The 17,986-nt window shown below is 42.9% G+C and overlaps 1 protein-coding gene and 1 pseudogene across 1 annotated transcript; one reads left to right on the forward strand and one right to left on the reverse strand.

Moving 5' to 3' along the window:
* Positions 1–286: 286 nt before the first annotated feature.
* Positions 287–1,393, reverse strand: LOC139398325 (zona pellucida sperm-binding protein 4-like). Its single transcript, XM_071144387.1, has 3 exons — positions 1,272–1,393; positions 781–911; positions 287–480 (listed from the first exon to the last, which is right to left on the reverse strand). The coding sequence occupies exons 1-3, from the start codon at positions 1,391–1,393 to the stop codon at positions 287–289; spliced, it is 447 nt and encodes a 148-aa protein (XP_071000488.1).
* A 6,236-nt stretch (positions 1,394–7,629) lies between these two features.
* Positions 7,630–17,760, forward strand: LOC139398326 (uncharacterized; annotated as a pseudogene).
* Positions 17,761–17,986: the final 226 nt, after the last annotated feature.

Consider the following 17,986-nt stretch of genomic DNA (forward strand, 5'->3'; position numbering starts at 1 on the left):
ACTAGATTTACATGTTCCAATGGTACGCTGCAGGGACCACTCAGTGATAACAAGCATGTGATCAGAATCTCCCATAAGTGTTAAATTGGGTGTAGATCTGGTGACAGACCGCACATGGCTCACATCTTTTTTTAAGCTCAAACCATTGTGACCACTCATGACCTATGTATGGATGGGGGCATAGCCACGGTAGCCAAAGTAAATGGCCTGCCAAGTATGATAGGTTGCTAATTACTCAGGAACCACACCTGTGGAATAACACTTGTTTAGGCCCTAAAACAACAAGTTACCCATTAATGATGAGATTCCAACGGGGTCGGGAGCCGCGGTTCTCGTTGAGGGTGGCCCAGCAGTGGTCAAGCACCAGCGCTACCTTGGGGTCAGAGGACCTGGTCAGCTCCACCTCAAAGTGCAGAGGCTGTCTCAGGTACCTCACCACTGGATAGTCCTCCTCCTGGTGGAACGTGTTATACGAGGCGTCTGGAACACAGAACAAGACAACCGGGGGTCGTGTTCAGTGGGCACCATCTGAATTTGTCCATTAAGAAAAGCTTGTTTATAATATCCTGTTGTGCCCCGATGTACACAAGCCATTTATAGCCAACACTGCCAACACTACCCCCCCCGCCCACCAGAGGCTTCTGACAAATTCCCAAATCAGCTCCTCACCGTTACTACATAGCCACACCTGTAGATCTCAGAACGCAAGAGTAATATATCACAAGGCTTACATTTTTGGGAATGGTTGAAAGTTGAAATTCTGAATTTGTACACGCTTACCCTGAGCGAGTCTCATTCTGACCATTAGTCGACCAGTCCCAGTCTCTGCAAAAGGCTCGTTGTCACGCGGCCTGGTCAGGAAGGCCAATGTGCGAGTGATGTTGACCACATAGTAGCAGGAAACCTTTAACCTTAAAAGAGTATGCAACTTCAATAGGGGAAATATGCAACTTCAATAGGGGAACTTCAAGCAGTGGAGTGGACACAGTGGTAGTAGAGGCACACTTTCCCTGTATACAAAGTATTGAGCAATTGGTCAAGGAAAAAGAGCTAATAGCTACAATTGTGATGCGTAATGCATTTACTGATATTCCTCCTCTGAAGACGTCAAGGAGATTTCGTTCTCATACAGCATGAATTGTTGATAAACTATGTAGTAGAGGGGAATTGCTTATTACGGCCTACAGAAGCAAACAGTCCATAAATACACAGTACCCATCACCTCAGGGTAATTGTCATTTTACCTTCCTGGTGGTGCCACAGGAGTTCACAGTGAAGTGGAAGTAGGTAAGCGATCGTCACTGTAGGTGGGACCACAGGCGGGGTCGCTCAGGGTCAGCTGACCGGGGTTCAGAACGGGAGCAGACTCCACCTTCACCGCCAGCGCAGTCATCGTTCCGTTAGAGAAACACTCTTGGAGGTAGGGGAGCAAAAGACAGGTAGCCATCAGACCTGGGTTCTGTATTTGTTACACTTAATTGAGCTTGCCGAGCACAGTAGAACCAATGGAATAGCACCAAATGTGCAAACCATGCCCATCTGGTTCTCCAGATTGAATTGATGAATACACCTGAAGTCGTAAAATGTCTAACTAGTAATTTGTTATGCTAACTAACTAGCAAGAGGTTGCATAGCAACAGCATCAACTTCTGGTTGACAGGTGAAGAGCTAGTACACGCGACTGAAAGCATACTGTTCGTTTACAGGTTGGAACAACCTATTTCGTATGTTTTTGCGGTCCTTTTTTGGAACCCTATAAGCTTAAATGTTGCGGCATCCTGCAGCACATCTTGCGTGGTTCCGCATAATTCTATGGCACGTTATTTAAGTGTCAGCCAAGACGCAATTTACCACAATCTGCCACCATCTACCACAAACGGTGGCTGCATAAGCTCAAAACTTTCAAAAGTAAGAACCACTGTACATCTGACAACGTTATCAGATGTAACATTTTACTGGTTGTCTCAGATAAAAAAAATACTACTACTTTGTTCTCCTGTACCTCTTCTCCCTGCCTGTTTGTTCTTCTAGATTCTCCCCTTCCATCTATGTTCCCATCTGTGGCAAATCCACCCATGTCTCCTTTTCCGAACATTTTCCACCAAAAAATGTGTACAGTCTTGTAGGTAGACTCATCACTGATCCTTTCACCTTCATCCATCTCAGACGTACTCTCATCTAGGCTACCTGCACAGCCTACCTCAGTACAGATGTGCAGATCCACCAACCAAACGCACCACTACATTCACTTCCGAAACCGAATGTTTTGATCGAACACAACATTTTTTAAATAATAATAATTCAATGTCCAAAGTCAGATTCCGCACTCATCTGGTACGTTGTGATTCAAACTGTAGCCCAAATGAGCTTGCTCTGGTGTCAATGCTCATCGGGAGAAGTCCTCAACTTCAAAACTTTGTTTTCTACAGCAAAGCTGGCTAACCTTACGTATTCACTACTGCACTTGTTTATTGCAATTGAATGGTAAAAACACATCCAAGAAACACCCACATCAAACCACACCCCCAAGACAATTCTTGTTTGCCTTCAGTCATAGCCGCTAGCATTTCTTAATGAGCATTGATGAAACACAAGAGCTGTGCTCGAATACCCATACTAACATACTGTATACTACATACTTAATGAGTATATACTGCATACTATATATTATTAGTTAATTTTAGTATACTGTAAACGAACAGTATGCTTTCAATTGCGCGTACTAGCTTTTCACCTGTCTACCGGAAGCTGATGCTGTTGCTATGCAACCTCTTGCTAGCTATCTAGCATAACAAATTACAGGTTAGACATTATATGACTTCAGGTGTGTTCTTAAATTCAATCAGGAGTTCCAGAATGCGCTCATGAATTCAGAGCGTTGTCAGATTGTCTGTTTGTAAATTCAGAGCAGAGTAGACAGCCAGAGCGAATTTACGAAAGCACCCGAATGTCCATTGAGAACGCACAATGACTATACCATTTAGCTAAGCTCAGAATGACGGGAATAATCACGTCAAACATTGGGTAGTTAGTTAGATAGCCTATAGTTATTATTTTGTCAAGTTTGATCTATAAGTAGCCAACTAACGTTAGGTATCTAGCTAACAACATACCGGTACATACTGCTGTACTGATAAAGCTATGTGGTTCGTAAGACCAGTGTAGCTAACAAATTGTTAGCCAATATAACGTGTAAGTTAACTTATTTAAAAAGTAATTACTTTATTACATTGCTCAACATTTTCTTAATATTTGTCATAATTAGTTAAAGCAATGAATTTGTATCCGCTCTCGTTGTACTTCGACTGCATATTTTCTGCCATTTTCAACAAATCTGGAAACGATGTGAAGCCACGCCCATTTTCTGAAGAATTGCATTATTGGCCCTAAAGTACGGAAATAGTGTCCTCTTCGTGTATTCCTCATATTTTGGCGAATTTAGTACGACATCCTGGAACATTTGGCATACTAAATATATCCATAGTATTTTTTTATTTCTATTTTATTTCACCTTCATTTAACCAGTTAGGCTAGTTGAGAACAAGTTCTCATTTACAACTGCAACCTGGCCAAGATAAAGCAAAGCAGTTCGACACATACAACAACACAGAGTTACAGATGGAATAAACAAACATACAGTCAATAATACAGTAGAAAAAGTCTATATACAGTGTGTGCAAATAAGGAAAGGATAAGGGAGGTAAGGCAATAAATAGGCCATGGTGGCGAAGTAATTACAATATAGCAATTAAACACTAGAATGATAGATGTGCAGAAGATGAATGTGCAAGTAGAGATACTGGGGCGCAAAGGAGCAAGATAAATAAATAAATACAGCAAGGGGATGAGGTAGTTGGATAGGCTATTTACAGATGGGCTGTGTACAGGTGCAGTGATCAGTGAGCTGCCCTGACAGCTGGTGCTTAAAGCTTAGTGAGGGAGATCTGAGTCTCCAGCTTCAGTGATTTTTGCAGTTCGTTCCAGTCATTGGCAGCAGAGAACTGGAAGTAAAGGCTGCAAAATGAAAAATTGGCTTTGGGGGTGACCAGTGAGATTTACCTGTTGGAGCGTGTGCTCTGGGTGGGTGCTGCTATGGTGACCAGTGAGCTGACATAAGGCGGGGCTTTACCTAGCAGAGACTTGTAGATGACCTGGAGCCAGTGGGTTTGGCGACGGGTATGAAGCGAGGGCCAGCCAACGAGAGCGTATAGTTGCAGTGGTGGGTAGTAAATGGGGCTTTTGGATTGGAGATGCTTAATGTGAGTCTGGAAGGAGAGTTTACAGTCTAACCAGACACTTAGGTATTTGTAGTCCACATATTCCAAGTCAGAACCGTCCAGAGTAGTGATGCTGGACGGGCGGACAGGTGCGGGCAGCGATCGGTTGAAGAGCATGCATTTAGTTTTACTTGCATATAAGAGCAGTTGGAGGCCACGGAAGGAGAGTTGTATAGCATTGAAGCTCATCTGGAGGTTAGTTAACACAGTGTCCAAAGAAGGGCCAGAGGTATACAGGTATACTATGATATATTTCTACAGGTATACTATGACCAATAAGCATACTAAATACTCAATTCATGTCACAAACAGTACAGTTAGTTCGAACACAGCTAAGGCCAAATCCTGAATGACAATTGTCTTGCCTCATAGAGATAGATAAATCTTCTTAGGGCTGATCGATATGACAACAGCCAGTGAAAGTGCAGGGCGCCAAATTCAAAAGAACAGAAATCTCATAATTAAAATTCCTCAGACATACAAGTATTTCACACCATTTTAAAGATACACTTCTTGTTAATCCCACCACAGTGCCCGATTTCAAATAGGCTTTACGGCGAAAGCACCACTAACTATTATGTTAGGTCAGAGCCAAGTCACAGAAAAACACAGTCATTTTTCCAGCCAAAGAGAGGAGTCACAAAAATCAGAAATAGAGATAAAATGAATCACTAACCTTTGATGTTCTTCATCAGATGACACTCGTAGGACTTCATGTTACACAATACATGCATGTTTTGTTCGATAAAGTTAATATTTATGTCAAAAGAATCTCAGTATTCGTTGGAGCGTTATGTTCAGTAGTTCCAAAAACATCCGGTGATTTTGCAGAGAGCCACATCAATTTACAGAAATACTTATACTAAATGTTGATGAAAATAAAATTGTTATGCACAGAATTAAAGATATACTTCTGCTTCATGCAACCGCTGTGTCAGATTTCAAAAAACCTTTACGGAAAAAACAAACCATGCAATAATCTGAGTACGGCGCTCAGAGCCCAAACAAGCCAAAAAGATATCCACCATATTGTGCAGTCAACAGAAGTCAGAAATAACATGATAAATATTCACTTACCTTTGATGATCTTCATCAGAATGCACTCCCAGGAATCCCAGTTCCACAATAAATGTTTGTTTTGTTCGATAATGTCCATCATTTATGTCCAAATAGCTACTTTTGTTAGCGAGTTTTGTAAACAAATCCAATCTCACGAAGTGTGTTCATTAGGAGCAGACGAAATGTCAAAAAGTTCCGTTACAGTCCGTAGAAACATGTCAAACGATGTATAGAATCAATCTTTAGGATGTTGTTCAAATAAATCTTCAATAATGTTCCAACCGGAGAATTCCTTTGTCTGTAGAATTGCGATGGAACAGAGCTCGCTCTCATGTGAACGAGCGTCACGAGCTCAAGGCATTCTGCCAGACCTCTGACTCATTCCCCTCTCATTCGCCATCACCTCACAGTAGAAGCATCACACAAGGTTCTAAAGACTGTTGACATCTAGTGGAAGCCTGTTGACATCTAGGAAGTGCAACATGACCAATATCCCACTGTGTCTTCAATAGGGAATCAGTTGAAAAATGACCAACCTCAGATTTCCCACTTCCTGGTTGGATTTTTTTCTCAGGTTTTTGCCTGCCATATGTGTTCTGTTATACTCACAGACATCATTCAAACGGTTTTAGAAACTTCAGAGTGTGCATATCTTAGCTTCTGGGACTGAGTAGCAGGCAGTTTACTCTGGGCACCTTTGGACAACTTATTCAGCCAAGCTACTCAATACTGCCCCCAGCCATAAGAAGATAAAAGACTCATCTATGCATCTGTGCCAATATAGTGTCTGTGACAGCATGGGCAGCGCCATTGAGGCTATCTTCATATTAAAGTAGTAACATTTCTTCTTCACAATTGTCTGAGCCCTTCTGATGACCTGATGGGACATGACTTCAACAGGGTCACCAGTAGGGCTCAGCCAATGAAGTTGGTAGTCCCACCCAGTTGATTACATTCAAATTGTGAAAGTGCATGCAAATGCAGCATTTTGGCCATTAGAGGCCAATATCTTTCTCTCTGTCTGGGCTACAATTGTAGACGGTTGGGTAATTATGCGTTTCACCTGTGAAAGGCTGTTGTGCTGCTAATGAGGGAGTTCTATTAACCTGAGCCGAGATGCACCGGTCCATGGCCCCTGACATGAATGGATAAAAGCGGTGAGGGCGGAGCACCCTTCTAAAATTGAACAGTAGCCTTACATTTAGGGTTTTGTCCTAACACTACACAGCTGATTCAGATTAACAAAGCTGGATGATTATTTGAATCAGATTTGTAGGGCTAGGGGAATAAAAAGAAAATGTGCAGCCCTTTGGGGTTCAGGTGACTGAGTGTGGGAAGCCTTTGTCATAGGGTAGAAGTTGCATACCCCTGGGCTGTAGGCTGCACACTTTGGGTCAAATATCAGGTTCTGTAGCTGTGTATTTTATCGGAACAAATCTGTTCTACAATGAGTATTTTCCTTAGCTCAGGGTAAGTAGTAGCAGGCCTAGGAGAGTCTTATGCGACGCAAACATTTGAGTTGTGTTCTTCCTCCTTTTTAATCAATCATAATTTGTCAAATACCTTACAGGTTGTTTTGCCTATTGATGGCAGCTGTGGGCATACAAGCACAACAGCCACATTCTATAAGTATGCATTTTGCACCCTGCAAATTTAAGCACTAAGCGTTTGACAATATTTTATTTTTAACTAACCTTTCCTATTCCAGATGACCTCAACGCTGAATGCCTTGGTAACGTTATTCGTTTGAGTGTCGCTCCTCTTTTTGAAGAGGTTGATGCTGTCTTCAGTGAGTTTGCCTCTTTATGATTCTCTTTCTCTCCTTTCATAATTCATGGCTTGATATTGCTTGTCAACTATTGTGTTCACACCATCTCCATCCCTTCCAGATGACACACAAATCATAAACCTGACGCCTGGCCTTGCTACTCAGTGTGGATTCAGCTTTAAATTTGACCCCATGGGGAATGCCATGTTTTTTGCTTCTCTTCAAAACTGCTTTTCCCAAAACATGGTAACCCTAAGAACTGTAGCGTTTGCTTGTACTTCAAATGGACATTTGCCTTTCGTGTCACTGCATTTGCAACTCGTACTGTAGCAATGTAATTTTATTTACCTTTGACATGGAGTCATGCTGAGACCAGGCTCTTTTGCAGATGAGCCCTGTATACACAAAGATACAAGTCAATATTTGCATCACTAGATGGAAATAATTAAACACATTCTTCAGTAAAAAGGTCCTCAATAAGCCTGAGTTGTTGCCGTAGAGGTGCTAATACATACAATTTAGCGCATGGAGGTTATTAGAAGTACGGTTCCAGAAACATCGACGCAGTTTGACTTAACTCTGTGGATATCAAAAGGATCTCCATTGTTAGCCACCCCTGGGTCTGGGTCTCTTACCTCTTAGTTAACGATGACGTAAGGTACCGCAGAAGTTTATGGAGGGCTTTCAGAGGGCCAGCCAACTTTCTGATACAGACTGCAGTGATGTGAACTATTGAGCTCTTCTCCTGTAGTGTGGCTTCAATACAGTGGCAGCTGCATTCATATAGCCAATTTTGCCACAGTCTATAACTTGCATGAATGTCACCTGAATTTAGTTTTTTGCAATATAGTGAAGGCTTTTCTCTTCCCCCTTCATTTTAGGATGATAAGATGTTCAGCTTGGTCATGCAGTTCAGGCTGCCAGGAAACCACATGACTGAAGACCCTGTGTATAGAGTGGGAAAAACTTGTAGCTACACCCCCTGGACCTCCCGAGAGATTCTGTGTGACCGCAACTACATGGAGGCAAGTGAGCAGAGCATGCCCCAATGGACATGTTTACAGTCGCGCTTGTCGTACTGCCTGTATAAATGATCTGTCTTAGAGCTACAACTGTCCAGTGTTTTCACTTCTTCTGCAACACAACCTAGAGGTCTTGACTCTCAATTCCACTCGCCTCTTCAAAATGCACATAGGAGAACTTTAGAGGTGAGGAATTTTGGCCTATTCTCAATGCATTTAAGGAGGGGAGTGGACAGATTGAGAACTGGCCCTTGATTTCCTATTGTATGGGAGGGAGAAAATGCATAGGGAATAATGGCCTTCTCTAGGTGTCTGTCAGAAGGACTCTTCCAGACATCCAAACCGTCCCCGAACAGACCACTGGGGGCCCGAAAGCAAAGGGCGGCAACTTCCGTAGAGGAGCTGAGGTAGCCATATTTCAGTTTCTGTAATTTCACTACAACATGACAGGATGGCGCTAAACAATGTGCGTTTGTTGACAATTTTGTTTAATTCATGTTTCCATTTCCTGAGACAGGCTGTTGCTTCAGGATACAAAATGACAGCAGTCGTCTTTAGTCCTAGCAAGAATGTCATGAATGTGGATGAGGTCCAAAGAAAGGGCTATGCAATAGCCAACACTCCCACACGGCTGGTGTTAAGAAGCCCTCATAATGCAGAGGAGACATACCTCCAGAATGTAAGCTGACCTCCATGAACTGGGTCATGTTCAGTAGAGCAAACATTTGGAAACGGTGGCCCTACCTGAACTCTGCAACATATTGTTAATACGGTGTGCCCTACTGAACATGGCCCTGATGTGGTTGCCCCCTGAACAGGTAGCTGGGGTTCCGATGCGGGTGCTCTCAACCTCAACCTTCTTTGAGCAGAAGTGGCTGGTTACTCGAGTAGATGCCGCAGCTGTTTGTCCAACACCAGGTTGAGTGTGAAATAATTTAAGATCCTATAAGCCCAGTTCTTAATTGGCTCCAGACAAGACTTTCATGTAGTGTTCAGTTGGGAAAATGTTCTGTTTTGATGTGCCCTTGGCTTCTTGTTTCACTGCAGAGGCAGTGGCCTTTACTCCAGAAGTGATCACCTGGTACATGCCCAAGCACATAGACCCACTTTTCTCCTCTGATGCCTTCACCATGTTGGAGGTGTACATGGGAATTGACGCTAAGAGGCTGGACACTGAGGAAATGGCTGCCAGAAACTACTCTGTTTTAGTCACAGAGGCTCATATTATTGTTGAAATTCCGGTGGGGGCGGTTGGCGGCTATTTCAAGGTCCGCATTGGATTAGTAAAATGTTCCTGTTTAATTTCTGTCTTATTTGTAGAGCCCTTTTTACTACAGCAGTTGTCAGTGCTTTGCAGTAACCCTTTGCCATCTCTCATGGGTAAACTCCTAGAAAGGTTGTCTTGTGTAAAATGTTTCTTATTGAGCAATTGTCTGCTTAATCAATGGATTACAATGGATTGCAGAATTGTGTGAATTTTGCATGAAATTACATTTAAACATACTCTACCGCTTGTCTTTGCAGTTTGTCCTTTAGCCGCTTGAAATTTGAGACCAAATATCCACACTAAAGTATTGTTTACCTGACTTTTTAGGTAGCCGGTAGCTTTGCCACTGTCAACTGAATGCAAGGAACACTCGGCTGCTGTTTACATATTGTGCAAGTGTTTACTTTACGTGTCAGTTGCTCTGAAAATGCACACCGCCGGAAATGCAAGTTGACAACCATACACCTACCAGCTCTCTAAAGTCTGGTAACCAATACTTTCCTTTGGATATTTTGTCTTAAATTACGAGCGGCAAAAAGACAAGCGGTAGAATAATTGTATTTAACAGTCTGGCTCATAAGGAACATTTACCTTTTTTTGCACTCCAATTGTGTATTACAGCCTGACTGCATCACTCGTCTCCCTTACAGAGCCATATTCAGGATGACCAGTACTTTGTCACTTACACCATTGAGCCCATGCTTGAGTTGCTGTGGATCGAGGAGGTCGCACACGAGGACACCAGCTATAAAGTCCTCTTCCCTATCACAACACCTCTGATGGCCAGGCCTCCACAAGTTCGCAACTGTGAGTCTGGTTTAGTTAAATAGTGCCTATGGTAATTTGGGATGCCTGGGTTGTTCATTAGGCACAAAACAGAAGGAAATGTACTGAAACGGGGAGGCAATACCTGGACTTACCCAATAACAAATGTAAATGTTCAACTTCCATTGTACCGCATTTCAAAATGTTTTCCTTTGTTTGCCAATGAACAGACACGCCCTTAGACACAGTTCCTGAGCAGGCAGTGTTTGTGCTTGAGTTGGGGACCTTCAACCTTGATGTGGAGCTGCTGAACATCACCTTTCCCACCATGGTGCTAACTGTTGCAGAGTGCAACGCCAGGGGTTTCAATGTTCGGGAGCAGAGATCCCCGGACAACACCTTGAAGACCTTCAGGCTGGAGGTGCCCTTCTCAGACCCGGTGGTCTTCAAGGAGGTGTGTTTCTGTTAAATGCAAAGCCACACGCAGTGATTTGTACATGCCCTAATAAGTGGGCCACCAACAAAATATAAATAATGGCACAGATGTATTTTGTATCCCTCATTTACTCAAGTGTTTCCACTATTTTGGCAGTTGTGTGCATTTGATGTAGAGGAATGAGGGCAACGTTACTTTAAGTAAATAGTTTGTTTTAATAGTACCCATATGTACTTAGTTGTCAGTTGATGTTGAATAGCGTTCTGTTACAACAATAATGCTGCCCAATTGACCGATGCTTTTAACTTCACTACAGAGAAGGGCGGAACAAGGTGTCACAACCTTCACTCTTCAGCTGATCTACGGCCTGGTCATCTTTCCAGAGTACGCGCCTTTCTCTCACTCTGCCGTTGTGGACGCTGTACTGCTGGACATTGGTATGTCTCTGGACTACTCCAAACTACTGTTGAATGGTTTCCTCTCGTTAATGATTGCCCTGAAAGGAAATTGGCAGTGAAAGCCCAACTAGCCATACTGTAGGGTTTTCCTATGCGGTCTCTCTACAAAGAAAATGTTAAGCTTTAGAGTAGTTGGACCCAGTTGTCCTGTTCCTGATTTGCCAGGATCGTTTTTATTCAGTCCCACCGTAGCAAAACATTTTGCAATCTAAACAAGGGTTTCGTCTTGGACAAGTTCAAGTAGTACCTTCCTGTTTTTTGTGCTTAATTAATGAACACAACCCTGTTTGTCCTTGTAGTGCCACCTTCAGTCACTGGCAACTGTGATCAGGAGAACTTCCACATCACTGTGGACTACAGGAACCAAGAGCCCTTTTTTGTGGTCTTGGTTGGCAAGCGGCTGCTTAACCATGAGTTTGCTCAACAGTATTTAACAGAGGGCGACACAGACTTCACCATCACGTTGCCCTTCTCTTCGCCGGACGCAGTGTTTGAGGTACGACTCTCTCCCAAAACATGTTAACCTAAATTGCTGCAGCTAGCCTCGCTTTCCTTACCCTGTGTACATGCATACAATATTGGACTAATGAACTCTCCCATTGGTTCCCAGTCAGTTCACTCGTCCTCTGTCAGGAGCAGACTGGATGTGGCTCTGTTGAATCCTTACAACAACATGACCATCAAATACTTTTCCCTGGCTTGCAGCTTCCTCAAAACGCTGACTGGTTGGTTCTCAAACAATTACTTCTGATAAATAGTCGTTTAACATGGTTACCAAACCTGGGTTCCTTGCAAATACTGTGAGTCTAATAGTAGTGCCAGATGGGCATGGTTTGCACTTTTGGTGCTATTCCATTGGTTCTACTGTGCTCGGCAAGCTCAATAAGTGTAACAAATACAGAACCCAGGTCTTTTGCTCCCCTACCTCCAAGAGTGTTTCTCTAACGGAACGATGACTGCGCTGGCGGTGAAGGTGGAGTCTGCTCCCGGTCTGAACCCCGGTCAGCTGACCCTGAGCGACCCCGCCTGTGGTCCCACCTACAGTGACGATCGCGTCGCCTACTTCCACTTCACTGTGAACTCCTGTGGCACCACCAGGAAGGTAAAATGACTATTACCCTGAGGTGATGGGTACTGTGTATTTACGGACTGTTTGCTTCTGCAGGCTGTAATAAGCAATTCCCCTCTACTACATAGTTTATCAACAATGTCATGCTGTATGAGAACGAAATCTCCTTGCCAGATGAACTTGAGGTGAAGCGGAATGCCACGACGTCTTCAGAGGAGGAATATCAGTAAGTGCATTACGCATCACAATTGTAGCTGTTATAGGGCATTTTTTTTCTTCACCAATTGCTCAATACTTTGTATACAGGGAAAATGGGCCTCTACTACCAGTGTCCACTCCACTGCTTGAAGTTTCCCCTATTGAAGTTGCTCACATCCCTCTTTTTAGGTTAAAGGTTTCCTGCTACTATGTGGCCAACATCACTCGCACATTGGCCTTCCTGACCAGGCCGCGTGACAACGAGCCTTTTGCCGCGACTGGGACGGGTCGGCTAATGGTCAGAATGAGACTCGCTCAGGGTAAGCGTGCACAAATTCAGAATTTCAACTTGACCCCTAGCCTCTAAAAGTATCTTGGAAGGTCTCCTTTACAAAACCATTCCCAAAAATCTAAGCCTTATGATATTCCTCTTGCTTTCTGAGATCTACAGGTGTGGCTATGGAGTAACGGTGAGGTGCGGATTTGGGAATTTGTTAGAAGCCTCTGGTGGGGGGTGGGTAGTGTTTGCTATAAATGGCTTGTGTTCATCGGGGCACAACAGGATATGATAAACGAGCATTTCTTAATGGACAAGTTCAGATGGTGCCCACTGAACACGACCCCCGGTTGTCTTGTTCTGTGTTCCAGACGCCTCGTATAACACGTTCCACCAGGAGGAGGACTATCCAGTGGTGAGGTACCTGAGACAGCCTCTGCACTTTGAGGTGGAGCTGACCACGTCCTCTGATCCCAAGGTAGCGCTGGTGCTTGACCACTGCTGGGCCACCCTCAACGAAGACCGCGACTCCCGACCCCGGTGGAATCTCATCATTAATGGGTAACATGTTGTTTTTGGGCCTAAACAAGTGTTATTACACAGGTGTGGTTCCTGAGTAATTAGCAACCTATCATGCTTGGCAGGCCATTTACTTTGGCTACCGTGGCTATGCCCCCATCCATAGGTCGAGTGGTCACAATGCTTAAAAACGATGTGAGCCATGTGCGGTCTGTCACCAGATCTCCACCCAATTTAACACTTATGAGAGAATCTGGCGCGTGTTATCGCTGAGTAATCCCTGCAGTGTATCATTGGAGCTGCATCAAACGACTCTAAACCGCATTGTCTGAAAAGCATCTAAGAAATGTTTTGTACTGATGAGAAATAAAGGTCTTCACAACTTTATTCCACCTTTGCTTGTAAAACATATAAATGTTAACGTTATCTAGTCTAAATAACAGGTTGACTTGTCTAGTTTCTAGTAATCTAGTTTAGAAAGTATGGAGTCCATGTTTGTCAAGCAAGAACTCCTAGAATGCTGTTCACTGCGCCCGTTGCCTGAGATCTTAACTCAGTTTGGCCACTTCAGCATGTGACTAATCTTTGTACTTGTTACGGCGTACACATGACAAGTAGTTTACAGGTAACTATTCCAAAAGCCAATTGTTGTCACCTCCCCAAATACAACCGTAGCACGAAAGCTAAACAGAGTTGCAAGATATAGCACAATCCATTATTGGGGGTTAAGTCCTTGGGGGAAGGTATTGTGAAGAGGATGATGCAGGAAATATTACTAAGATCTGGGAATTTATCAACAATAAATGGCGGAAGACAGTTTCTCTAAGCTATATACCCCTGGAAAGGGGGGGGGGGTCTGATCTGGCAACCCTGAGGTACCATAGTTTACACTCTGATGCCGTGTTCAAATCAACTAACGATTTCAGTGCATTCAAGACAATGGGGTACTCCAGTTGCGATCACCATAAGTCTGACATGCGTGTACATGAACCTGACTGCATTGTATGGCGTTGGCATTAGCTCATATTCAGTACCAACTTCAAGTGTTTTACACACGTGTCCATTACAATCTAGGCAAGAATCAGAATGCATTAATAAAACGCTGAGTACATTATACTAACGGTACGCTACAGCAGAAACGACAACACGTTACACAGAAAATAAGACACTTTGATAGGCATGTTCACAGTTAATTGTAATGAAGGCAATAAATGTGCAAGGACTGTATACTTGATCTGGGGAAGTGCTTGGGCTTTCTTTTGAAGGAAAGTTTGTCCAGCTCATTAAATTCTCAAATCGAAATGGTCTGCAACAGTGAAATGGGCGCCCTTTGTGAATGAGGCAAAATTAATGTTGAAACGGCCTATAGAAAAATCGCCTTGGACTGAGGTCAGCGCGGGTTGAATGTTGGAACGGTGAGTGCATTCTGACCACGTGCATAAAATCAACTCCCACTGGGGCGACTGTTTAAGATATTTGGAACTTGTGTGTGAAAAGGTTAATGTTGGCATTACCTACACCTTTTTACTCAATGTTATCCTTTTGGTTTGCTACAGTTCAGTGTTGTGCCAAGCTGATGGTCAGTCGACTGGAAATCAAGAGCGGCTGGCAAGCTTGGCTTGCCTTTCCGGTTGGTTTCAAACAACTGCTCTTAACACTGACTGAATAGTTGTTGGGTTTGGGTTGAATTCAGGCACAAGTGACCTCTTGTGTTTAAATCAGTTATTGCACTAAACCTAAAGGATGGTTCAGATGCCTGTGCAGCATGGATGTTTGAAACTGAATAGGATCAGTTGACAGGATCCCCAGAAGTTGATGCCACTTTCAATGGAATTTCCTGTCCTAGAGGAATGCGCTAATTTGGAGTTTCTAAACATGAACAAATACCACGGTCAAGTGTAGCAGCGTCTTGCTAACCTTATTTAGCTAGCTAATGTTCGTATTAAAAAAATGTTACTAAATTTTTGATTTGGGTGAGCACTTTTCCACAGATGGACACGCTGGCCTAATTTTTATCTCAAGAATTTAAATTGGGTTACTATTGAAAGATGACTTATTTTTCCTACATTGTAATGGGCTACAATGACTGACCATGATTATGCACGCTGCAAATGACACTTTATTTTGCGGGTGCCTTTTCAGTATCTGGATGCATGTTACACCAAGCATTGTAGTGAAGCAACTTTTATTGGTCAAAACCATTCATTTGGGGGATCGGTTTGCAAATGCTATCAAATCACGCAATTTTACCATTTTTATGAAATGGTATCAAACCTAAATTTGGCAATGTGGACACGGAGTAACTTTACAGCTGTTTATTAAATCAGCAGTGTCATAGCAGTTTTTTAAAAAACAAGCTGAAAATGTTTTGTAGATCATAGGAAAAGACAACATTCACATGGCTGTGCACAAAATGGGTAGTTCAGATTTGTCACTTCAGCTGCAACTATCTTGATGGTCAGGATTTTGCACAGCGTCTGTCAGCTCAAGTGGATTTGTACTGGTGTGGGCGTTTGTCTCAATGTAACGTCTTCAGATTTCACAAATTCCTTTTTGCTAATATTGGGCAGTTAAACAGTAAAGGATAAACCTCCCAAAGATGCAAATAAAAAAAGTAGGCCTTAACTGTCAATGCATAGGTTACTTTGTATAGTAGCGCTGCGCCCTTCACAAGTCTTCCACGTGTGAATCCGATGCCGTGGGTGTAGAATTTATTTTGTGTGACCAATTTTTCCAACAGCGGAAAAATTGCTCTGGCGCATTGCATGAAATTCTTGTTTAAAATGAAGTACTTGTGTTGAAAAATATGATTTCCTTGATGGTATCATCTATTCGGCAACTTTGGTTAAACCACGGTCAATTGATCAATATTCAGGTCGCCTGTGGTCTTAAAATTCTGGATAATTTAGAATTTTAAGAACCATTTAGAGGGACGTTTCACCTCATGTCAATGGAATCGAATATTCATGTTTGACATCCGTCATTTAACAAGCCATTGCAGTAGACCAAAATAAATATTGTTGACGGAAAGCCCAATTTCTGTTCTTTAAAATAAAATAAAAACGTACTAAATCAGATTCATCCAGGTCTGATGGGCCAAAAGATCAGAAATGACAAACCACTGTCGTGACCTTGAATTATCTGAGGACTGTTTAATTGTTAGGCGACTCTAAATGAATCATGTTAGGATTTGGGGTGCCGAGGAAGCGGTTTTAAAGTTACCGTCTCCCGACTTAAACTCTAGACGGTAGAAATCTATTAAATTGATAGTGAACTTATGAACCATTACATCGTATCCTCCTTGCAGCTGCAGAAACCCCAGCCTTATGATTCAGTACTATACAAGTTGGTTTAATTGAATTACTAGCTAACTAAATAACACAGGCTAAACACACAGGTGACACAATATGACGGCTTGTTACAAGGTATCTCCCCCCCCGTTCCGTAAGGGACACTTATCGTTGATACGTTTTTGAACACACGAACCGGCACCAGCTTGGAGTAAAAGCATGAATGTATTTGTATTTGTGGGATGCCGCTGTGGAAAGGCTTGTCTTCTCTCTGATTGGCTACATGAGGTCACAATGTCGTTGGTTGTCCGTGGCTCCAATGACTAGTCTTGAACAGAACTACAGGATGGATTATCCTTTCACTCGTTCTGGAAGATGGGCTAATCAACCCTGTCACTGATTCCTCAGTGGGTGATGAGTAGGATGGTTTGGATATAGTAGCAGAATGGTCCCACTTAAGTTCATTTTTCTAGGTACTTGTGAGTTTAGGAAAGTTCTGAACGTGTAGCTTGCGCCTCACGGTTTTCTGGTCTAATGTTAATTTCTATTACCATTCCTCTTATGCACTCTGGCCGCCGGGGACGCTTCTGTCAGTCTGACCCGCTCTGATGTCCCTTGTGGCATGGCTACTTACTATGCACAACATTGAACACTATGAACAATATTTCTAACATAAGACTGGTCAGATTAGCTATAGAAAATGAATGTCATATTGGTTTTTATTTTGTGATTTTTACTAGAAACCTGCTCACTCTACAGGTAGGAAGTCTCGAGCCTTTACATTGTACATGAAATATGTTTTTTCAAGACAAAGGTGATTTTTGTTGGGGAGAGCCTGTTGGCAAAAACATTACTTTAGTTCATACTGGAGGGGGAGAAAGAACCCACTTCTGCTGTAAATTGATCTGATCCTCACAGGGCAGTCATGACACCACCACAAGACTTCGTACACAAGGCGGTTGGGGTTTTCTTGTTCCTAACTTAGTCCCTCTCTCCACTGGCAGCTGTGAGAACCCCGAGGATCCATACCGTGTTGTCTTCCACCCGGTGGTAGCTGACGCCAGGGTCCACTTCCCCCCTCACGTCAAACGCTTTGAGGCCTATATGTTTTCCTTCGCCGAGGATGCGGTTGAGCCGAGTGGCCAGGTAACAAAGTTCACCCAACAATCTTTATTGGTTAATTTTGTTTGAGTGGCAATCATCCCTTTAAAAAAATAAATAAAACATCTGACACATCAAATCTTTGATTCCTAGGTCTTTGTCCATTGTGATGTGGTCATCTGTGATGCCAGTAGTCCGTCTGGCGGCCCCTGTAGTGGACAATGTGTGAATCAGGACAACCCGAAAAGAGGTAGGTCTTGTTTTATGCTTTTCAGACCCTGGCAGACCATAACTGAACTAATAGGTTCTCTCTCAACAGGTCAACGACATGTCAAAGACCTCTTTGAGGAGCGTCATTTATATGTTTCTTCTGGATACATTCTTTGGGTGTAATGTCTCTTTCTAACATGTCAAATAAAGTGTTCTATATAAAACAATCCTAACCGTTGGAGCTACCTTAATTGTATCTGATTTGCATTT

This window comes from Oncorhynchus clarkii, unplaced genomic scaffold, assembly GCF_045791955.1.
Source record: "Oncorhynchus clarkii lewisi isolate Uvic-CL-2024 unplaced genomic scaffold, UVic_Ocla_1.0 unplaced_contig_1080_pilon_pilon, whole genome shotgun sequence".
Taxonomy (NCBI): Eukaryota; Metazoa; Chordata; class Actinopteri; order Salmoniformes; family Salmonidae; genus Oncorhynchus; species Oncorhynchus clarkii.

What these genes read in the sequence shown, in the direction of transcription:
- LOC139398325 (XM_071144387.1), bottom strand. Translation starts at nt 1,393, where the DNA reads ATGACTGCGCTGGCGGTGAAGGTGGAGTCTGCTCCCGTTCTGAACCCC. An exon ending in TTACCTACTTCCACTTCACT is followed by an intron (nt 912 to 1,271) that starts GTGAACTCCTGT and finishes TACTCTTTTAAG; the next exon opens with GTTAAAGGTTTCCTGCTACT. An exon ending in CAGAATGAGACTCGCTCAGG is followed by an intron (nt 481 to 780) that starts GTAAGCGTGTAC and finishes TCTGTGTTCCAG; the next exon opens with ACGCCTCGTATAACACGTTC.